Genomic DNA, 25,415 nt, shown 5'->3' on the forward strand with positions numbered 1-25,415 from the left:
TACACCGGTGCACGCGCTCTAAGCTTATGGTCGCATGGTAGATTTCTTTTGTAAACAAAAACACGTATTTCTGCGGAAAGCAAACTCTTTAACTAATTTTGATCAAATTTGTACAGAGCATGATTGCTTTAGGTTTCAATCAATCGGATTACAATTGGTCAAGTAAAACAGAACAACATGCAAAGTACATATTCATTTACACCAGACTTCTCTGCTAAACCACACACCCAGAGAATTAACACATTTTAATTTTCCAAAATCTCCATACCTATACGACAAAAAGAATACAGCTTCCACACTCATGTTTAAGCCCGATTCTCCCACAGTCCGCAAAGAGACAGTCTTAACACATTCATGTTTAAGCAAGATTGAGCCAGCAGAGAACATCCCATCCACACTCATGTTTAAGCCTTATTCACGTACAATCGCCGAAGAGAACACTTTTTCTACACTCATGTTTAGGCCAGACTCTCCCAGTGTCTCCGAAGAGAAAACTCTATCCACACTGACGTATAAACCCCATTCTCACACAGTCACCGAAGAGAGCTTTCTATCCATACACGTTTAAGCCAGATTTTCACGGTCACCGAGGGAGACTCTATCCACATTCATGTTTATGCCCGATTCTCACACAATCACCGAAGAGAGCACTCTATCCACACACGTTTAAGCCAGATTCTCACAATCACCGAAGAGAGCACTCTAGAGACACTCACGTTTAAGCCAGATTCTCACAGTCACCGAAGAGAGCACTCTAGCCACACTCACGTTTAAGCCAGATTCTCACAGTCACCGAAGAGAGCACTCTAGCCACACTCATGTTTAAGCCAGATTCTCACAGTCACCAAAGAGAGCACTCTAGCCACACTCACGTTTAGGCCCGATTCTCATACAATCACCGAAGAGAGCACTCTAGCCACACTTACGTTTAAGCCCCATTTCTCACATAATCATCACGGGAGACTCTCTATTCACACCCATGTTTACGCCCCACTATCGCACAGTCACTGAGGGTCACCGATTCTCACGGTCACCGAAGAGAGCACTCTATCCACATTCATGTTTAAGCCTGATTCTCACATAATCACTGGAGAGTACTCTGTCCACAGTCATGTTTAAGCCCGATCCTCACACTGTTACCGAAGAGGACATCCCATCCCATCCACACTCATGTTTAAGCCCGACTCTCACACAGTCACCGAAGAGGACATCCCATCCACATTCATGTTTAAGCCCGATTCTCACACAGTCACCGAAGAGGGCATCTCATCCACACTCATATATAACCCCGATTCTCACACAGTTACCTAAGAGGGCATCCCATTCACACTCATGTTTAAGGCCGATTCTCATACAGTCACCGAAGAGAGCACTCTATCCACACACATGTTTGAGCCCCATTCTCACACAGTCACCGAAGAGAGCACTCTAGCCACACTCATGTTTAAGCCCCATTTCTCACACAATCACCGCGGGAGACTCTCTATTCACACCCATGTTTACTCCCACTCTCGCACAATCACTGAGGGAGACTCTATCCACACAGATTCTTGCACTGTCACCGAAGAGAACACTCTATCCACACACATGTTTAAGCCAGAATCTTGCACGGTCGCAGAAGAGAACACTCTATCCACACACATGTTTAAGCCAGATTCTCACACAATCACCTAGGGAAACACTCCATTCACAGCCATGTTTAATCCCTATTCCCACACTGTTACCGAAGAGAACATCCCATCCACACCCATGTTTAAGCCCCATTCTCTCACCGAGAGAGCCTCTATATTCACACCCATGTTTAAGCCCAACTCTCGCACAGTCACCGAGGGAGACTATCCACACATGTTTAAGCCAGATTCTCACAGTCACCGAAGATGACACTCTATCCACACTCATGTTTAAGCCCGGTTCTTACACAGTCACCGAAAAGAACACTCTCTCCACACTTATGTTTAAGCCAGATTCTCACAGTCACCGAAGATGACACTCTATCGACACTCATGTTTAAGCCCGGTTCTTACACAGTCACCGAAAAGAACACTCTCTCCACACTTATGTTTAAGCCAGATTCTCACAGTCACCGAGGGAGACTCTATCCACACAAGTTTAAGCCAGATTCTCACAGTCAACGAAGATGACACTCTATCCACACACATGTTTAAGCCCCACTCAAACACCGGGAGAACATCGCGTCCACAGTTAAGTTTATAATTTCGAAGTGTAGCTGCAGTCACTGTATTTAAAACTACTTCCACTCAATCCACAAGTCAGAGCCCACTTCAGCAAACAGTCACCGCAGAGGATACATACATGTACACAGGGAACATAGAGTCCGTGATAAGCCCGAATCGCAACATTATGTCACTATAGAGCACCGCATCCACTTACAAGTTTAGATTCGAAACAAAAAGTAATAATGAAAACCCCGCTTCCTCATTCACTGTACACGACTGAATCGCTGTCCATTGATAGAGAATATATGTTGTTCGAGCTGTACTTTCGCGCAAAGATTCGAGGCCTCCAGCACTGATACGTATGTCACATCTTCAGTCCAGTGACCCTATCACTTTTGTTGCCTTCAAAAGACAGAAGAAAGAGGAACATTTTCATTTCGCGATAAGGCTGCTTGTTGAAAGCATGATTACATCATATGTTAAAGAAACAATCCAATCTATACTTGGACGATTTTATAAAATAGGGGAGGGAAATACGCTTCATATGATTACTGGCGACCTGCCTTACGCTTGTTGCCATTTGAAAATACAGAGAAAGGGAGAGAGAGAGAGAAATTAATTTCAAGTATGTAGTGGCTTGATCGGTGTTTGAACACGTCGTGTGTTACAGAAACTATTCTGGCCCTGTTTAAATATGAATGCGTCCATTCTTGGGTAGAAGCTCACTTGCGACGTTTGCGCTCCTCCCGACGTTTACGTCTAGCTTCTTTCTCCTCGGGACTCCTATCCTTCTTTTTGTCTCTGTCCTTCTTCTTTTTCTTCTTCTTTTTACTCGAGTCTGAGCCTTTTCTGCACAAAAGACTGGAAGAGACGGTAATAAAAAAAATGGGTAAAAAGCTTGAAGATTTCCTCTGCCGAAAATATAAAAAAATGAAATATTAAGTCGTCTCATTCTAACAATATTAATACCAAGCCGCTTCCAAAAAAATGTAAAAAACGTGTGCGGCATATTATTACATAGCGATAAATATCAATACATGGAATATATATATAGCACAGATCGATAATGATTACATTTTTGAGCGCCTGTATATGTATAATATTACTTAATTGCACCTTCCCTCTACCATTTATATTGCTGATTTCTTAATTCTTTTAGCATAAATCCTTCCGAATTTCTTGCTTTAGATTTACTGCCTTGTTTTCTCGGTGTTGTAACACTGAAGTTACTCTCCAAGAACTGCAGTGTATGCGTGCTACACAGTATATATTGTGGCAAATATAATTCTGTTCACAAGCAAGTCATGTATGTACCACAAATATACATCACGTTATGGATGTGCAGATTTGAACACAGTCGTTTTTAAGGAGTACCATTAATTTATTTCATTAGTATCGTATGCCGTACTCAAGGATATTTCACTTTGACAACGACGGCCAGCATTATGGTGGATTAGAGAGTATCAAGCATGTTGTATATGGATGAGGCTTACCATATGACGACGATGGCTAAAATAATAACTCCGACAGCCAAACCCCCAATTTTCATAACAACGTCATTACTCATTCCGATAAACCCACCATCGTCTCCTACAAGAGATAATTACATATACGATAATGCTCAGTAATGAATATTCATAACTACAAGTAGGTTTTACTTTACCCATAAATCCTTGCACGGAGATAAAGACGGCTGAAATGTCAATCACGATGCATGTAACGCTTACCAGGTATGACGAAATCGTCTTCATTTTCAACGATAATGTCTCCTGCAAAATAATGATAATAATAATAATAAGCAAAAACAAAACAAAACGTAAATGGTAAAATGAAAACGAAAACTTTTCTTACTAACTGAACTAGTTTGGTCAGGTTTCACCTCACATAGCGGTGATCCCAGATATCCAGTGAATCGTTGTGGTTAGACTCAAATACTTTAGATCCATTCTTCATTCAGAATTAAATTGTTTTACATGCAGACTACGTTTGTCAATTCCACTATCATCCCTCATGTAAGATGCTACATATATAATGATGAATATTGCCCGCAGATATGGAAATAGCTTAGTCCCATCACTGTGGTACTCACATGACCAAATTTATCCGTTGAGACTTTCGTTCATTCCAAAAATGGAATTGTTTGCTATTTCCACATGCTAATGCAGTGGTATAGCTTACATGTGCACATATTGTAAAGTAAGGCCAAATCCGACACAGCCGTGTGGACAACAGCTAAAGAGCGAGGGGCTTGCGCTATATGTCCCAGGGGACCCGTCTACATGTGGAATTTACCTCCATGTACGACAAAGCTCACTCCTTTCGCTATCTAATAAAGAATCCGCATTATACATATACACAAGCTTTATTACCATTTTAATACTATACATCGGACAATGTAGAGATTGTTATTATTTGAGAGGTTATAAAATTTAATTTGATTAGCTCTTATCTACTTTTTCTTCATAATCTGTGATTACACCATCTCTAATATTGTATGATTTAATACATTATTCATTCAAACGCTATATCAAGTAAAAGATCGACTGTTCATTTATCTCCTTCAAATAAAGGAGTTTTACATGTGCCTAACCAGTGTAAAAATTTTGTGATCGTTTCTCACGCGTGCCTCTGAAATGTTTCATATCAAACCATATATAAAGCGTCATACCAATTTAAGGGCACACCTCTCTATATTGACGTCATCCCCGAAACTTACAAAGCATTGTGGGATACAGAGTGCAGCAAGAGGTATGTCTAATACGCTCTTAGCAAGGTGAATTGGATATCCAATTTAGCACAGTTTTGTGCAAGCACAGGTTTGTCATATATATATATATATATATATATATATAGGCCTATAACAAAACTCTGCTTGTCTCCACCGAAGCGTAATCAGTTTCCATTAAAGCTATGCACCACATTCCCCATGACTTCAAGGCAGGTTTGACATTTTTCCATGTCTTATATACTTACTTCCTCGTTTTAATCAACTTACCCCATTCTAACGCCATGATTCATTGAGCATACGTCACTGTACAATAATAGCAGATAAAATAAAAAGGGCAAACACGCAATAGCTGCGTCATCTCCTGTATGGGATTTATTGTTGTCCACTCAGATCCTTCGTTAAATGAATGGTCCTTATTAAAGTATTGGAGGGTTAGGAGAGGATGTCAAAAGTTCCACAGACAGAGAGAAGCAGCCAGTGAGAAGGCCATAAACGACTGGCGTTTTCGTGTAATACAAAAGAAAAGGCGAGGCTGTGACACGTGCATCCCCTTATTCAACAGGATACAACTTACCCTGTGTTTTTTTTCTCAACAGAATTTGTGCAGGTGCTTGGACCATATCTGCCAGAATATGTAAAGTGACTAATTTCAACGAAATATATAGTTAGTAAACATTATGAAAGTATGAAGAATAACTAACCTTCTTTCTGCTCCACATCCTCTGAAATAAAAAGAATACAACAGGTGCAGAAATATATGCTGTAACAGTACAGGTTGCACAGTGCAGGCTTAGTGCAGAGATAACTATGAGAGATGCATACAGAACGCTCTGCAAAGATACTACATTATTATCAGCTGAAAACTGATTTTTTACGTTCCATTTACATTATTTCTCACTCACATACGGGATTCTACACGGTGTATGCGTTTGGAATCATTTCTGTGACAAATTTGTAATGGGGCAATTTCATCGAAATGTACTTGTATATAGACTGGGAATATAATGGATGGAGAGTACGATGGATAGGGAATATCATGAAAAGATTTACTGGCCTTCCATCTCTGGCATTCCCTCTAAAATCAAATAAATAAAAGTTTGCCTCATAACAATCTAAAAGATTCGCTTGTGAGAGATCAATAAGTATTCTATGCCTTACTAGCTGTAGCGGAAGATGTTCTCCTACAATGTGCACCTGGTACAGAAAATGTTCTACTGTGGTGTATGCTTGATTCAGTTGAAACAGAACGGTTTCTACTGCAGTATATGGTTGTTGCAGTTGTAACAGAACAGATTCTACCGCAGTATATACATGAGTGCAGATGTAACAGAACAGGTTCTCATACAATGAGCTCTTGGTACAGAAAATGTTCCACTGTGGCGTATGCTTGATTCAGCTATAACAGAACGGTTTCTACTGCAGCATATGGTTGTTGCAGCTGTAACAGAACAGATTCTACCGCAGTATATAATGGGTGCAGATGTAAGAGAACAGGTACTTTTACAGATTATGCTTGGTACAGGTTTGATAGAACAGGCTCTACTGGGGTGTATGCTTGGTTCAGCTGTAACAGAACAGACTCTACTGCTGTTTATGCTTGGTTCAGCTGTAACAGAACAGGCTCTACTACGGTTTATGCTTGGTTCGGCCGTAACAGAACAGGCTCTACTGCGGTTTATGCTTGGTTCAGCTGTAACAGAACACGCTCTACTGCGGTTTATGCTTGCCTCAGAAGTAACAGAACAGGCTCTACTGCGGTGTATCGTTGATGCAGAGATAACCATGTCAAAGACACCGATACCGTAACGCAAAGAAACTATGCTTTGGGAGCTTTGAACACGGTGCTTTGAAATGGCTGCCCCATGCAGTGCCATGCTTATATACATCTGCTGATACAGGAATGTATATATAGGTTGAACGAAATATCTGTGTCTACTCACCTTCATCGGTATCAATGCTGGGTGGACTCTCGGCCACTGAAACAGCAGATGAAGGACAGGAATACTTAGCCTATTGTCAATAATGAGCTATAGAAGAACTACAGCCATGTCTTCCTAGACAAACATAAATTATTTATTTATTTATTTGATTGGTGTTTTACGCCGTACTCAAGAATATTTCACTTATACGACGACGGCCAGCATTATGGTGGGAGGAAACCGGGCAGAGCCCGGGGGAAACCCACGACCATCCGCAGGTTGATGACAGACCTTCCCACGTACGCAAACATAAATGCACAGCCCTTGAGGGCATATGTACGCTTCTTCCTTCCCACAGAAAATATATTTGCTCCTAAATCTCAGTGACTGTTTAAATTTGCTAGTGCAATGAGATTAAGTGGGATCACAGCCATTTACAGTGCAGTATAGTAAGATCCTGCATATATATATACTATTCCCATACTAAATCTTCGCTTACCCCTCCGGGTCTTACCGTAAATCTACGTTTATCGAAGATATGAATCAACAACATTATATTTTATGTTATATATTAGACTAATAAAAGTTCGTGATAACGAACCATAGAAGTAGCCTACTTACTTGTTTCCTTCGGAGCTGGAGCCGGAGCCGGAGTAACTGTTGCCAAAGAGGGAATCAACATACATGTTTTAAAGCCATTATCATGTGTAAACATACGTTCTGACAATGTTCTATAGACAGGAATGGTCAACAGTTGAAGGACGGTACAAACAGAAACCTGGAAAGATATATCTCCTTACATTGGGACGGCATTTATATCATTTTCCGTTTATTGCACGGATCCCAGCCAGCGATACTGACGTCCTGACTGGCCAAGGAAGCCACCAAAACGGGTCAAGTATAGAAAGTGTTGATCAAATGTGTAATGTATTGATCATCTTTGATCATCATTGATCATCATAAATATCGACGATATAGCGACGATGTTGATACATTTCAGTTCAGATATATACTATCCAAAAAAAGAAACGCATAACCCGGTTTTTTGCGGAGGTGGTGCAGTCTTTTCAATTATGCATAACTAAATAAGAATTGCTATTCTGCAAATATTTTTTTACACAGATTAAGGAAGGGTCCATATCTAGACAACAAGGCCATCAACTTGAGGTAAGACACTCACAATGAGTCTCCCACTTGAGTGGAAAGTCAGTATCTGTTGTGACCACCACGGGCACGAATAACAGTTCTGACACGCCTTGTCATGGACTGGATGAGACGCTGGATAGAGGCCTGGGGAATGTTCTGCCACTCCTCCTGCAAACATGCAACTTGCTCTTGAAGCGTTTGGGGTTGAGGTTGACGTTGGCGTAGACGTCGATCAAGTTCATCCCACAAATGCTCAATTCGGTTAAGATCCGGGGAACGGGACGGCCAGGGTAGCACATTTACATTGTTTTCGGCGAGGAAGTCCCTTGTGACACGTGCCGTGTGCGGTCTGGCGTTGTCCTGCTGGAACAACTCCCGTTGAACGTCAATGACAGGTAAGAGGTGTGGCTGCAGGATGGTGTCTCGGTAGCGTACAGCCGTAAGATTTCCCTGAACGTGGACAAGATTTGTACGACCAGTATACGATATTGCTGCCCACATCATCACACTCCCTCCACCAAATCTGTCCACTTGGCGTACGCAGTTAGGGGCATAACGTTCGTGAGCACGTCTGTAAACCCGGTTTCTACCATCACGTCTCTGCAATAGGAATCTGGACTCATCACTGAACCAAATGCGTCGCCACTTGAGTAGATTCCATGCAGTCACGTTGTTACACCATCGGAGGCGATTGGCGCGATGGTGAGGACGCAGCACGATCCCAACACAGGGCCTCCTGGCTCTCAGTCCATGTTCCCTCAGCCTGTTCCGCACTGTCTGACCTGATATCCTCCTCAGTCCCGGTATGCTGGCTGCTGTGCTTTCAGCTGTAGCACAATGGTCACGCAAATGGAGGACCCTTATGTAGCGATCTTGGGCTGCTGTAGTGACACGTGGTCGACCTGAACACCGACGGTCATTTGCTGTCCCAGTATTGTTGTAGCGGGCAGCAAGCCGTGAAATCGTGCTCTGGCTGACGTGTAGACGCCTAGAAATGGACGATTGGGACTCTCCAGCTTGAAGTCTTCCAATGGCAATATTTCTTGTGACAGTGTCAAGACGTGGCATGTTGAATCAGCTTGAAAACACCACTTGAAAGACGCCGATTTCCGGCCCGAAGTTGCGGTTTCATAGTCTCACACTGCAGGCTTTCCATGCGTAAGTTCGGCGTGTAAGATTGCACGTGATGCAGTGTGGTGCTGTATTTTTTACTTCTTCCAAAAACGGCCTCAAAACTCAAGATTTTCAACCAAGAAATGTTTTGAGGAATAAAATGTGTGCTAACTGTGACTATTAACAATATTAAAACACAGTTTGCTCATGAAATGAAGACAAAATGTATTTATTTCATTTTAAAATAAAACAAAACACCTATGCGTTTCTTTTTTTGGATAGTATAGTTTGGTTGGGCTGATTTTTACATTTAGAAATACAGTAGAATCCTTGAAAGTGAAAAAAAAACACTCTGATAATATTTCACGTAAAAGGCAAATGGGTGCTTACCTTTTATCTTCACGACCCTCGGAGCTGGTGTCGTTACTGCGAAAGACAAAACAAACAGAGTAAAGCAAAACGGTTATCAAAAGTAAACACGTTTTGATAATGTTCTAAGAGCAAATTGTTAAGTAAGTAAAGGAAAACAGAAGTAGAAACCAACGACGCTATGATATTGGGGTAATTTGAACTAATTTACAGTATCATTGATAACTCCGGTTGAATTAAGCGGATCTCACATATCCTAACCATTATCATTCGAGTTCGCCTTGGCCCATAAAACCCAAGAACAAAGCAAGGATTACATACATAGTATTTATACTTCCTCTGAAGACTTCGATGACAACCTGCCAATGACAGCACGGTTGGTCAGCCAATCATGTCTCCCTTAAACCCACCAGCAAAGCCAAGCCAAGCCAAAATCAAGCGTCATAAACGACATTCGTCTACAAATTGTTCATATCTGACAGTCGGCTCTATAAACATTTCTAAAGACAAGTGACACTAATCGCCCAGGAGGATATACAAAATCAGCTCAAGGGACATACGCTTCAACCACAGCTCCAATCTCTATATAGTATATTCTTGTGACTGCTTAGCAGTCGTCTCACCCCAGATTACCTAATAGTTGTGGATTTGCCTTGAAGACGGAGGCGGTAAAAGCACCACCGCAAACTTTCAGTTTTGTGTCCTTCGAACACGTTGATGTACAGTCCGCATTCGTAAACGGCCTGTGATTTTTATGTTTCTGACACGTGCATATACCCCTGAAATACGAAAAGAATACTTTGTATAAATTTAACCATATAGTATACCATACATTACCCACCCATCACCCCAAACATTTACCCACCCTGAATGCCAAACATATACCCACTAAGAATCTCAACATTTACCCACCCAGAATCCCAGCATTTCCCACCCAGAATCCCAAACATTTACCCACCCAGAATTTCAAACATTTACCCACCCAGAATTCCAACATTTACCCACCCAGAATCCCAACATTTACCCACCCTGAATACCAAACATTCACTAACCTGGACTCTCAACCATCAACGTAGAATTCCGTACATTAATCGCCCAGAATCCCAAACATTTAGCCAGGATCCCAAACAACAACCCAACCAGGATACCAAACATTTACCCACAAAGAATCCCAACATTTACCCAGCCAGGATCCCGAACATTCACCCACCCAGGATAACAAACATTTACCCACCCAGGATTCCGAACATTTACTCACACAGGACCCCGAACATTTACCCCCAAAGAATCACAACACCCACCCGTAATTACGAACATTTACCCACACAGGATCCCGAACATTTACCACAAAGAATTCCAATATCTACCCACCCATGATCACAAACATTTACCCACCCAGGATCACAAACATTTACCCACCCAGGATCACAAACATTTACCCACCCAGGATCACAAACATTTACCCACCCAGGATCACAAACATTTACCCACCCAGGATCACAAACATTTAGCCACACAGGATCACAAACATTTACCCACACAGGATCACAAACATTTACCCACCCAGGATCACAAACATTTACCCACACAGGATCACAAACATTTACCCACCCAGGATCAGAATTTAATTTAATTCTTTATTTATTTAACGAGGATTTCTCACAGCCTAATGGCTACTACGGAGATCTCCTCAAAGCATCAATTAACAGCATAATAGCTAACGAAGTACTTATACATAAATATGGGAATATATATTTCAGATAACGGAATATAAGTTGAAATAAATTAATTATTATTTACAATGTTAACATCGTTATTACCATTACCATGGTCATAAAATCTTTCTGTGTCATTGATAAATTTATGTACACATTGAAAAACAAGTTTATTATCTTCGTAATTTAGATCTTTAGAGCCAAGCAAAAGTATATTACATATATATCGTGAACATTGTGGAATAAAAACAACATAATTTACACCAGGTGAAATAATTTGTGTGAGGGTATGTAGCATGTGCTTCCTATGAGTGGCAAGTTGAGAGCAAATAAAAAAAAATGAAAGGTATCTTCACATGTATTATTACAGTAATGGCAAGTAGTATCTTCAATAATACTATACTTAAAAAGGTCTGCCCGAAGAGCACTGAGTCCCATTCTCGTTCTGCAGTGCTGGGCAGATGAAAAGTTGCTAAAGTCATTATATAACGACATTAAATCACTAGACGTGTAGTAATAATTGGTGAAGATAGAAATTTTTGAAGTTCTTTAATTGAAGAATGGCGAATATGTTTAGGTAAATTATTCCAGTCCAAAGTTGTTTTCGGGAGGAAGGAAGATTTGTACATACTGAGGCGGCATCTAAATATACGTAAATTTTCACTATACCTTAACTTATATGTATTATACTCTGTTGATCGTCTTGGTAATAGGGACTGTAGGTAAGGTGGGGAAAGCCCATTTACAATTTTAAAAAATAGCAGAATCCTATGTTGTCTACGCCGAACATATAGTGGTGTCCAATTATGTTCACTCAGCAGAACTTTATCTGATGTACGACGCATACCACTTGTACAAAGCAAAGCTTCGCGCCGTTGAACATCTTCCAGTTTTTGGGGAAGCGCAATACTACAGTTATCATATAATATGTCGCCATACTCTATTGTAGATCTAATGAGGCTATTATGTAAGGTTATTAAACACTTCCTTGTTAATATCCTCTTCACTCTATTTATAATACCTAATTTCTTATTACATATTTTTACGAGTAATCTTATATGTTCGTCCCATTTACCATCGTGCTGTAGAATGATACCAAGGTGTTTATGGTTCTGAACGCTCTTCACTGCAATACCATCTAAATACAGTTTTGGGTACATTGGGTTCTTTTTTAAGGAAACAAGTAAGTATACAGCTTTCTGTGCATTAAATGTTATCAGCCACTGTTTGGCCCATTGTAACAAGCGACCTACATCTCGATTTATTTTATTTTCAGATGTAATAAACTCAGTCATCTCTTCGGACAAAGATGTATCATCAGCAAAAATATTGATATTATATTCAATGTTCACATTTATGTCATTTACAAAAATCAGGAAAAGAAGCGTTCCTAGAACAGAGCCTTGTGGAACTCCACTTTGAATAGAATATATGTCTGAATCAACTCCGTTTAAACAAGCTTAATTTTTCTATCAGATAAATAATTCTTAATCGATGTCAGTAATGGGTCCCCAACACCAAACTGTCTCAACTTAAACAAAAGACCCTCATGTCAGACGTTATCAAAAGCCTTGCTTACATCTAGGAAAACTAAACACGTATCATTACCACTGTCCAGACTTCTGTATGCATCGTGTACAATTTTAGTTAACTGACATATTGTCGAGTCGCCACGTTTAAATCCAGAATTATTCGATATTAGAAGGTTATGGTTAATACAATATTCATACAAGTGCTTATATACTACTTTTTCCATCACTTTAGAGAGAGAGGGCTGTGAAGAAACTGGTCTGTAACCTTGACATATCATGTCTATCTCCTTTTTCAAAGACAGGGCATACTCTAGATAGTTTCCAAGCTGATGGAAAGACTCCTGACTGAAGTGAGAAATTAAATAGTTTAGTGAGACAAGGTGCTATATTTTCCGCTGTATTACTGAGCATGAAATTACTAATTCCATCGGCACCAAAAGCTTTCCTAATATTTAGTTTGGACAGAAAATCAGCTACTTCCCTTTCATTTGTTTGTATACAACTAAGGCGTGCAGCAATATAATAGGTCAATGGAGGTAAAACTGGTATTACTGACGGAAGAGCTGAATGGCTTACAAAAATCTAACGAACTCATTAAGCTTTTCAGTATCACTTGATACATTTTTATCGTTAACAATTAAAGAAGGAACAGGTGGTTTCGCTTTTGAACCCATCAGAGATTTCATTATAGACCAATAAAACTTGGTATCTTTAGTTTTTCACCATATCTTAATATTGCTTTTCTCTTAGTGGTATTAGCTTCACGCCAAGATAAATAAAATCGAAATCTGTCTTCCTCAGACTTACTCCTCTTAAATTTTTTAAAACATCTATTTCTTATACTTAATTTATAATGACCATCATTTGTCATCCATGGTTTATCCCTTGGTCGTATTATCACTTGCTTATTTGGTAGTGCATCCGCACAACAAGATAAGAAAAGATTGTTCCAAACATACAGTTTATCATCCATATCATCCAATATGTCACACAAGGACAGGGAGTGTTAGAGATAACTGACTGAAGCTGTATTAAGTCAGCACATTTAAAATCCCATATGTGTCTTTTATATGCTTTTGGTTTATTATTTACCAGAATATTTAAGGTACAATATACAGAACAGTGGTCAAGATTGACCACTGGCGAAGCTACTCCATATTCAGTTACATAACCGATACTATCTGTTATGATTAAATCTAAAATATATGAAGTTCCATTGCTATATCTCGTGGGCTCATTAATTACCTGAAATAAATTTTTACTTGTAATAATATCAAACAACTTCATTTTTAGTTCACTCTTATCGTGGTATTTGGACCAATCAACACACCTATCATTAAAACCACCCATAATTATCAAGGCGTCTGGATTTTCAGTCAGTGCTGAGTTGACTAGAAGTTAACTAGAAACTCATCCTGTGTTTGTGAAGACTGGTTCGGGGGACGATAGCCAACGGAACAAAATATATGTTTATTATTTATTTATTTGATTGTTGTTTTACACCGTACTCAAGAATATTTCACTTATACGACGGCGGCCAGCATTATGGTGGGAGGAAACCGGGCAGAGCCCGGGGAAAACCCACGACCATCCGCAGGTTGTTGTCAGACCTTCCCACTTACGGCTGGAGAGGAAGCCAGCATGAGCTGGACTTGAACTCACAGCGACCGTATATGTTTATTAGACTGTTTGATTGAAATCCATAACATTTCATAGTCATTTTCTAAATCCCCTCTACGCATAGCACTAAATGATGACTTATAATAAATCGCTACTCCACCCCCACGACGGTCTCTATCTTTGCGTTCTATACAGTATCCATTTAGGTTCACTATTTCATCGGGTATATCAGAACTAAGCCAGGTTTCTGAGGCACATATAACATCATAATTATATCGCTTACATAACAAGGTGTAGGCCTCGTCCAGAGGAGAGGTTGTCCTTACTTTGAGCAAGTAAGCTCCGAGCATTAAAGTGACAAATTTTTTAATTATGCTGATATGACGGCCATGGATTTACATGTATGTCTCCACATCTAAGTAATAAAGTCATATGTATAGTTAAAAAGTAATGTTGATTACAGAGCGTAGAAAGAACAGCAATAATAGACCAAGACATGAACTCTGTGCTATAATTGCTCAGCAAAGATGCTCGTAAATCTTCAGTAACATTCGATTTTTTTCATAATATAAAAAATTATTCCATGCCCCAGTTGCCACCCTATACTGATTTAAGTCACCCATGATGTATATAGGGATAGGTATAAAGGAAGCACATGCTCGGAAACTCCACTAACCATGGTAGGGAATATCATTAGTTTATAAGTATTTAATGGACCTAATTTCACGAGTTGATTAACTTCTAATCTATAACGATAATTAACATAAGATATACATATTTCACATGTACTTGTAAGTAAATGTGGTATTAAGTTAATTATCTGACGTATTAAACAGTATAACATGAGTGACCACCAGGAAGTATCGAGGAATAGTAATTGGTATAGTTATCAGAAACATTCACATAGCATACAAAGATGAGGAATGTAAGGGTGAGGAAATACTTACAGTTAGCCTTCCAGAGCGCAATGTGTTATTACATGATCATAAATCTAGTGTTTAGCTTATCAGAACCGTGATCAGGCACCAATTGGTTAATGTCATTGCTGTTTACAATGATGAATAGATACAAGTTGGTGAACACATATACATGCATTTGGTTCTATCTATACACTACGAAAAATAGTCGTAGAAAATATGAACAACTGTATCGATATACATGTACTTGAAATCAGGATTGGAGAATGGATTTTATTAGAAGAGCCAGTATATTTATAATAGAGGCCATTGATACACATGCATTGGCATTTGCACGGGCTATTTAGTGCATCAGAAACATTTAACCACCCAGGATCCCGAACATTTACCCACTAAGAATCCCAACATTTACCCACCCAGAATCCCAAATATTTACCGAACCAGAATCCCAACATTTACCCTCCAAAAATCCCACATGATCCGAAACACTTACCCACCCAGGATCCCAAACATTTACCCACCCAGAATCCCAAATATTTACCCACCCAGAATCCCAACATTTACCCTCCAAAAATCCCACATGATCCGAAACACTTACCCACCCAGGACCCTAAACATTTACCCACCCAGAATCCCAAATATTTACCCACCCAGAATCCCAACATTTACCCACCCAGAATCCCAAACATTTACCCTCCAAAAATCCCACATGATCCGAAACACTTACCCACCCAGGATCCTAAACATTTACCCACCCAGAATCCCAACATTTACCCACCCAGAATCCCAAACATTTACCCTCCAAAAATCCCACATGATCCGAAACACTTACCCACCCAGGATCCCAAACATTTACCCACTAAGAATCACAACATTTACCCTCCAAAAACCCCACTTGATCCGAAACACTTACCCACCCTGAATCCCAAATATGACCAATCGAAGAAGTTTAAATAGTTCTTTTTTCTTTACCATTGTAATTTCTTTACACGATCATGTATTTGTTGATATTGTCATCATAGGAATGGAAATCTATATAAGCAATGAGAAACTTTGATCATGTAATACCAATACAGTCGTGCATCAGACAATGCGAATATGAGTTGACAATATTGTCACATGTGATTACAAATACACAATAACACCTCGCTTCTTCTATAGTATTCCATGACAGGTTCATCTCTCCAACCTGCCTACTACCAGAAATGTTTCCACTGGAAATTTCCATGATAAAAAAAGAGAGAGAGAGAGGAAAAAAAAACAATGATACCAAACAACAACAACCCCCACCCCCCTCAAAAAAATCAATAAGGAAAGGAAATAAATGGCACAAATCTTTTTCATGTATATGTAATACCGTACCCTTTTTGGATGGCAGCAAATGGGTGATTGTTGCGGTGACAGATATTAATACACTCAACAGGGGAAGCGGACATGTCAAACACATGTGTGAAGGCAAACTTCCGGTTATGCAATGCCTGGTCGTTGTTAAGGAACAAGGAATAGCATTTAAATGCAGCTGGAAGAAAAAAACAAAAAACAGACATCCCATTTATTTATTTATTTATTTATTTATTATTTTATTTAACTTTTTAAAATTTTTATTTATACACCAGTATGAATTTGATATTTTTAATGCCCTACTCAGAAACGACAGATGTGAGTTTTATGTGGACTGAGAGCGGAACTTCCCATAGATAACCACAATCAAACCATAATCAAGTACCCATCCGAGCTAACTGAATTCGAACGTCACAAGGGCAATCGACTGGAGTGTAAACATTTTAGGCGGGCGAGTCAGAGACATATACAACTTTCCCTCTCCCCAACGCTATCTATAACGTCCTAAATAACAGTACAAAAGAATCCCCCAGCAGGGCACAAATTTGGATATAAACTTATGGCAGAAGGTGAGATACATGATTATATGTTGTTCTAGCCTTTCACAACTATGTCAACAGATCTGAGCTACAATCAATATAGGCCTACATGTATTTTGTTTCCACAGATTTTAGAGTCGTGGAATGGTGAAAATCTTATCCCTCTATATCACTTTAATTTGGCCATGAATGTATTCATCTTGTCCCTGCGTTATAGTGTCGAGCATATACAAATTATATGTAAACAGTGTGCAAATGGCATTATGTGACAGACCTAAGTCTGAGAATGAATGTTAATTAACCGGGTGTCGGATCACCAAAACCCGAAAGTGACTGTATCTTCTTCGCAATTCATGTTGGAGACATGGAAGCAACATGCTCTGATATATCCCAAAACTCGGAACCAGAAGTAATTTAACAGGAAGTGACGTTGTCTTAACCAGAAATGCCAGCTTGGATCCCGTCATCGCTGCTTTAGCAACTACATTTAATACTGATATTCTTAGTTGTCATTGCAGCAAATCGTGATATCTAGAGATCTATCACGACAGACACGTAATTTCACAACATCTGACCAATGACGCACGCACAGTTGAAAAGTAATAGTTTATGGTTTTATTGTTTTCTCTTTTACTTTTTGTTAATACTTTCTTCTTCTTTAGGCTGTGTGCTCTTTTATACGCACTCTTCTGTGGAAAGTGTCAACTCACTAATATGTTAACTAGTTGTCTTTCGAAATCCTTACGAATGTTGAGCACACAGAACATTTAGGCCTTGGTAGATCTTGGAGTTTCGGTTATGAACCGATATTTGGCAATGTTTTTTTTTAGAGTTTTTGCTTTGTTCCCTAATTTTTACATGAAATATATACATTATTGAATTCATCAAAACTATAAAATATAACATGTGCTCGCCAATGCATGGACAGCTATAATGTTGTTCCTGTCGCGTAAAAACCACGATGGGACCATTCCAGGTCGAGCCACGTCTGACACATGAATTAAGCTGTAGGTTCAAATCAAACTACATTTAGTTCCTGCTTGTCCGCCAGGATGTAAGTCGGGCACAGGCCCAGATGCGGAGGCCTTCTGTCAGGGGGTCAGCCAAGGACGGGCCCAGGTGCGGAGGCCTTCCGTCAAAGGGTCAGCCAAGCACGGGCCCAGGTGCGGAGGCCTTCCGTTAGGAGGTCACCCAGGCGCAGGCCCAGTGCGGAGGCCTTCCCAGAGCTGCGTTCCAGGTCTTGCACACATACAAATCTGACTGCAGTCGTATAAACGAAATGTTCTTCAGTATAGCGCAAAATCGTCAATCAAAGTGATAAATTAAAAGCTATTTAAATAATCACAACGAACTCTAAAAATTTAATGCCGATTATAAATTCAAATAGTACGAGAGTTAACTGTGTTGATGGACAAAAATAATCAGGTAATAAAAAAAATATTTTCAAACAATCATTAAAGAGGGCAATATGCTTATATTGTCCGATATATAATCAGACTACATAGATGTATATACGCATTCATATGAAGGTTGTACTTTCTACAAATTTATACTACAATACTGTGTATACTATGTTTTCATGGCACAGTTATTCAATATCTTGACTAAAGACCAGCAATTGGAAGAATGACATAATATTTGTGAACATGACACCTGCAAGTTATTATTATTATATATATATATATATATATGTATATATATTGATTGTTCTATTACGCCGTACTCAAAAATATATCACTTAAACAACGTTAGTCAGCATTATGGTGGAGGAAGCCGGGCAGATCTCGGAGGAAAACCACGACCATCCGTCCGCCCTGCAAGTTGAATTATCTGCGAGTTACACTACATATACATCTAATCAACGTGTGCCGATGATACATACTGGTACTTAGGAGAGGTCCCAAACTTCCTTTTGAATTATACTTGGAGGGATCTATCAATGAATTTCCACACAGACAAACCGAATACGGCAAGTCTACGCAAAACATTTTGTCCACACAGTCTCTGGTCACTGGAACCTGATAGTTATCATTGAAGTTGCTCGTCTGCTTGCAGCCACAACGTTGCCTGCAAGAGAGGACCATATACAGTTTGAACAGTCCAATTTGTCAACTACAGCAACCTTAATGCAGTCTGGATGCAACCATAGACTCAATTCACAAGCTGATTTCGTTCCCGTCTAAAATTATAGTTCAAGTTAAGGGATACAGTTTCCACTGCTGATGATGTGATAGGATATCAGACTTTCAACAAACAGTTGCATATATTTTGTTTTGTACTGGTTTGGACTTTATACCAAAATGTGAATTTATGAAAAGCAAAGATCTTTAACAAACTTTGTACAAGGTCAACTTACGTATATATAAACGCAAAGTAGCGGGTTCCTTTGTTAATGCAGTGCTGATATCTACATTTTTCAGTCCTTTTGTTCTCTCCTTCTGGGTACAGTTCTTTCCAGTGCTCCCTGCTAACATCTGCACAATCGTAACCTGAAACGCAAATCAATTAAAATGTTATAAATATCACTGACATTTTTCAAGTTGTAAAAGGACTTAATACACGTTAGCTGCTCATGGATTGTCGACGGCATGACCTTGCACCAATAACCTCACAAAAAACTTTTTATTTTTGCCTAGCAGCAATGAAAGACAGAGTCTCCTGAGCGACTAGAACCTATATTACCATGATAGGGGGAGAGTATTTTTAACTCAAGGAACGATGACGAAGTTTTCGTATGTTGCAGATAATCCTAATCATCAATTGTTGATCTCTGTCTGTTATGGATTTTTAAAACTTAAAAGAAGCTTCAAAGAATAAATATGTAACATTTTGAGAAGAGAGGAGAGGTGTGGCGAAACGAGAAGGGGATTCAAGTCCGCAAAGGAGAGTTCTAGCAGCATGATTGAGCAGTCTTTTTATTTGTGTATTAATTTGATTGGTGTTTTACGCCGTACTCAAGAATATTTCACTTACACGACGGCAACCAGCATTGTGGTGGGAGGAAACCAGGCAGAGCCCGGGGAAACCCACGACCATCTGCAGGTTGCTGGCAGACCTTCTCACGTACGGCCGGAGATGAAGCCACTATCACCTGGACTTGAACTCACAACCACCGCATTGGTGAGATGCCTCTGGGTGATTGCGCCGTGCTGGCGTGCTAACCCCCTCGGGCACGGAGGGCCCCAGCAGCCTTTTTGAAAAGCGTTATACTCCGGGTCGCTTAAAACTTTAGTGTTACTTTTAACAGTGCAGCACACCACGATGAGTGATTGCATTTCCAAAAATTTTTGTATCTGATCAGTTTTATCAAGTGTTAATGTTTCAACAATCTTTAAAGGTGTTCATATTCCAAGTGCATTAAAGGTATTAATTTTTAAAACTTTGTCAAGTGTATGTTTAAGGTGTTGACGACTTATAAAAAACGATAATTATTTGTAGACAGTGGTTACTCAACATTTGGGATATGCCTAACAAGATTCACGTCTGCATCATGTTGGCTACACTTGAGTTAGTAGACCAGTTGGTCTGATTTCAATATTATTTGACCGGCCCGGATAGTTGGTAGAGCGTCCGCTTCGGGACCGGTAGATCCAGGATCAATGCTTGATCGAGTCACACCTAAGACTTTAAAAGAGGAAGTTGTAACTTCCTCGCTTGGCGTTCAGCATGAAGGGGATAGTGCAACGACTGGTTGACCCGTATCAGTATAATGGCTCGGGCGGGGCGGCTTGCTTGCCTTCGGTAAGTCGTCTCAGTGAGGCAGCACTAAATAAAAGAGCGGTGGAAATCCGTCCTGCAACAAGGAGGCACATTACACGTACATGTACCCTAATGATTCCTTCGTCGTCATATGACTGAAAAATTGTTTGAGAACGACGTTAAACCCCAAGCACTCACTCACTCAATATTATTTCCTTACGATATACATGAGTTTGCGTATAACGTTATGGTATCAAGGGAATTGTTTTTGTAGTAACTTTCGGCAAATTTAAGCACAGATCTATTCTGGAGTTCTCCTTTGAAAGAAAAATGTTACCTTTATTATCCACTGGCTTAGCTACGTTCCGCACAAACTTGACAGCAGCTTTTAGAGCTGCCTGAAAATAGTTCTTTTCACCGGCTCCATAGCAATCGCACACAGGGGGCTCTATCCATCGACATACTATTGCGCAGTTACCCTCACCAGGTCTCATAGGGCTACCGCAGCCACACCATCGCCTGAGGAACAACAAAAACAGGGGATAAGATTGCACGTTTACTTTTCAACCGAGTGGGAATGTCATGTCTGGTGATTTCAGCTTTTGTGACACAGCTTACACGGGCCAACACGCCGGGAATTGGTTTCAAATTAACTATCTGGCCTGCTGATTTCAGCTTTTGTGACACAGCTTACACGGGCCAACACGCCGGGAATTGGTTTCAAATTAACTATCTGGCCTGCTGATTTCAGCTTTTGTGACACAGCTTACACGGGCCAACACGCCGGGAATTGGTTTCAAATTAACTATCTGGCCAGCATCATCATTAACAATAAGCGGCCCACAAATAAACCACACAATTTTTAATGTTATTTGTTTAATATCAAGACGATGTTGTGCCCTGCATTCCCGCCAACGCCCAACCCCGAAATAATGATCAACCCAATGTTTTCACCTAAGCAACCAAACAAATGAAAATGATCAGTCCACGCTTTTTGAACTGACTTAATCATCGCAATCATATAATTTCCACCTGATGAATATATCTCTTGCTGATTTTAAGTCCGAGCATATTTTTTTTGTCTTTCGAGCAACGACAAAGAGCAATAATCAGCGATTTCAGTTTGCTCGCTGAGTTCAAAATCTTTAACGAATGGATGGTCACTCACAATTTCTAAGAATCGCTCAGCAACAATACCGCGGTTGTTCAGTGCCCCGCGTGAGCTCAATTGCTCAGGTCGCAGGGTATATTTTGTAAAACACATGGTTCAGGACATTAGTCTTCAATCTTAATGTAAATATAGTTTAAGACTTACCCTCCGGCAATGACTAACTTATCCGTTCCAGCTTTCTGACAACGGCTCCAACATTCTTCTGTTGGTTTGTATGGCAAACCTTTGTGAACGACGCGGTCGGTACCGAAACAACCTACATAAGCTGCAAAAAGGAGGAGTAAGTGATCATACTTTTGAGAATCTACAACAAATAACAAGTATTCCGGAGGTATTGCTCTAGCAATACATGCCCCCATTATCCATAACTTGTTATGGGAAAGCCACATACAACGTTTCAATTCAATATAATATAAAATATCGCGGACTGATAGACGAGGGGTAAACTAATCAAAACTTGTAGTCTTCTCCGGGTAACCACTAGGGAATAATCAGTAACATTTTCATTCTGCATAACCCAAGAGACAGTAGAATTGGTGACAAATAAAATTTTGCCCAAATGAAAGGTATATAAATATTACTCAGGCATATGCTTCAGATACCATTTTCAAATCAAGTCAACACAATTTTTCAGTTTTTCCATATCTCACAGTTTTATTTTCAGTGCAAATATTTATTTAATCAATCCACAGATTGTCCCTCAAAGAATTTCACTTTCTTGTTAAGATTGTTTCAGTTTTCACAAAAATATAATGTTGCTTTAACATATAAGTAAAACAAGTTTGTTAACAATTTTTACATATAAATTTTTTTTTTTTTTTTTGATTGGTGTTTTACGCCGTACTCAAGAATATTTCACTTATACGACGGCGGCCAGCATTATGGTGGGTGGAAACCCACGACCATCCGCAGGTTGCTACCAGACCTTCTCACGTACGGCCGGAGAGGAAGCCAGCATGAGCTCACAGCGACCGCATTGGTGAGAGACTCCTGGGTCATTACGCTGCGCTAGCGCTTTAACCGACTGAGCCACGGAGGCCCCCCATATAAATTTAAGACAGTGTCTTAAAACTTTCAAAGAAAATGTTGATCTCCTTGTTTGCTTCAGTTCTAACGCCTCCTTTCAACCTATTTTCCGTCGCAAAGTATATCAAGAGGTCATCAGTTTCATTTCCTATTCCGGTAAAGACCAACTTTACTTGTGAATGATAGCTTATAGAGATATAATGATCTTTAAAAAATATTAATAGTATTTCTTCAAAATTTTCTATTTTTGTTTTCATTAAAAAAAAGAGTGGAAAATCGACAATAACCTTAGGCGTATAAAGTGAACACACAGTAAGCTGGGAGAGTTCTATGCCGTCATATCCCAGATAATCACTACATATACAAGGATCTCGCTGACTCGGACAACTAAGCCTCTGGCACACAACACGACTCGCAGGCCCTCCACCTATCAGGTCAAAACAAGCTCTCGCTAACTGGCCACATTTAAAGATGTTAAGGCAGATGCATGTTGCATGCTCTACGGTACTTACCATTGCCCAGTGAGGCGAAGACTCTTGTACACATGATGTGTCCCATGAGAAGTACAAACAAGAACTGCAGAACAGCCATGTCTTTTCTGTAACGAGGATAAACTTCTTCTAGTAAGTTACATCAATTGTTTTGGGTTTTTTTTTTCCATTGTTGTGAGAATTTATTTCCGGTGACCTTTCAATGTGCCAAAACATTTTAAGGCTTTATAATAAATGTTGGGGTCTCCGTGGCAGAGTTGTTAGCCTGGGAAGGTCTCTCAACAACTTGCGGATGATCGTGGGTTCCCTTCCGCCTATCGCTGGCCACCGTCGTAGAAGCGAAAAATTCTTGAATACGGCGTAAAACCAATATATATATATATATATATATATATATATAATATAATTAATGTTAACAGCCTTCATCGATAATTTTCTGTGGAAGTGGAAACGAACTCGGCCTAGTCTATAAATATCTTTCTCTTTTAAGCAATGCTGAGCAGCTCTCATTGTCGGAAAGCAAGCGGAAAATGCAAATGTAATAGACCATTTAACAAAGAATATATGAATTAAATAGGAGCGCCAGAATCAATTTTAACGATGATTACTTGGACTTATTGTTGTATACAAGACGGTGAACATTTGACCATACCACTCGTTTATGTCAAGACATTACGCCTTTTAATATGGTGTCGTTGTTGTAAGAGACCAAATAACAAAGAATGTGAGCTTGGCCAGCTATTGCACATCAGTTAACATTCCTTAACGCACAAATAACTGAGTAGTTTAAACATACCTCTAGTGTGCTTTTTTTAAGTGAAAATAACTTTCCTTAACCCATATCACCATTCATTTTTCCCGCATCTTACAGATTACGACAGCCGGAAGGGAGTATCATGTGGTACATCAGCACTGAATATTCATTACCACCTCAATAGAATAATTACCTCCCTTAGAAAAGAGGGCAACTATGATTTTTTTTATTTTTCATTTTGAAGTGTCCCGGCACAACCGTCGTATAGATAACACGTGTTTAAACAATTCTTACAAAATCGTTGAGAACACCCTATCCCATATAACCCGACAATTGATAAACTTGTACAGTGGGCTTTATACGGTTACTGGTAGGCAAACTTTTTCAAATGACGTTACGGTGGGTCTACATTTCCGACCAATATGTGGCATGGTCAATCACAGCCTACCTGTGTTCCACGCGTGAATTTCATAGACCTATTAGCCTAAGACAACATGAAGGACCACGCAATCGCACCATCATAGACCGGCTCAAGAATTAATTACAGATGTGGAATTTCCTGTCTGAAATTGGGGTTGAACCAACAGGTAGGCCGAGAAATGTACCTAAGTCCATACAGGCAAAACTGACCATGTGGCCTATAGACCTACCGGCAGCTATTGAAAGACAAGTATTTTCACGACGAACCAAGGACCCGCTCCCGTCTGGGCCATTTGTACATTAACGCTTATTTGTCTTTGTTGTTTAAAAACGCCATACTCATGAATCATTCTCTTTATAGACGATGGCGGTCAGTTTAAACCAAAGACACATACCATCAGGTGGAAGACAAGTTACTGCGCAAACCTCCACGCCAATCGCTTGTCACCATTCCTAGTAAAAAAAATTTCTTTTTGTGTCCAGATACTCGAAAAATACTGTTTTGGTTCTATGGTAAGACGCAAGCAAATAAACAGTTTACAAGAAAACGCTTTATATGTTTGTCTTCTTAGATATCACCCTGGTTTCCTCCAGCCAGGGGTGTTATTCGTAGTTCTTTATTTACGTAACGACAAAATAAACATGTGCACAGTACAAGTGATTATTTGAAAGAAGCTTTAATTTGAATTAGATCTGGGTTATCGCATGAGTTACTTGTTTGTGTAATCAACTTCCTGT

General features: G+C 39.7%; 1 protein-coding gene across 1 annotated transcript; it reads right to left on the minus strand.

Moving 5' to 3' along the window:
- Positions 1-24,379, minus strand: LOC135473084 (uncharacterized). Its single transcript, XM_064752894.1, has 16 exons — positions 24,300-24,379; positions 23,525-23,610; positions 22,131-22,251; positions 21,153-21,334; positions 19,473-19,605; positions 18,999-19,183; positions 16,599-16,755; positions 10,086-10,231; positions 9,474-9,509; positions 7,446-7,481; positions 6,846-6,881; positions 5,607-5,627; positions 3,905-3,946; positions 3,671-3,767; positions 2,904-3,038; positions 1-2,579 (listed from the first exon to the last, which is right to left on the minus strand). Exons 2-16 carry the CDS (start codon positions 23,601-23,603, stop codon positions 2,567-2,569), a joined length of 1,419 nt encoding a protein of 472 aa, XP_064608964.1. The 5' UTR covers positions 23,604-23,610; positions 24,300-24,379; the 3' UTR covers positions 1-2,566.
- Positions 24,380-25,415: the final 1,036 nt, after the last annotated feature.

This window comes from Liolophura sinensis, chromosome 8 (assembly GCF_032854445.1).
Source record: "Liolophura sinensis isolate JHLJ2023 chromosome 8, CUHK_Ljap_v2, whole genome shotgun sequence".
NCBI lineage: Eukaryota > Metazoa > Mollusca > Polyplacophora > Chitonida > Chitonidae > Liolophura > Liolophura sinensis.

What these genes read in the sequence shown, in the direction of transcription:
- LOC135473084 (XM_064752894.1), bottom strand. Translation starts at nt 23,603, where the DNA reads ATGGCTGTTCTGCAGTTCTTGTTTGTACTTCTCATGGGACACATCATG. An exon ending in GGCAAATCCACAACTATTAG is followed by an intron (nt 9,510 to 10,085) that starts GTAATCTGGGGT and finishes TGTCTTTCGCAG; the next exon opens with TAACGACACCAGCTCCGAGG. An exon ending in TTAGCCATCGTCGTCATATG is followed by an intron (nt 3,039 to 3,670) that starts GTAAGCCTCATC and finishes CGTCTCTTCCAG; the next exon opens with TCTTTTGTGCAGAAAAGGCT.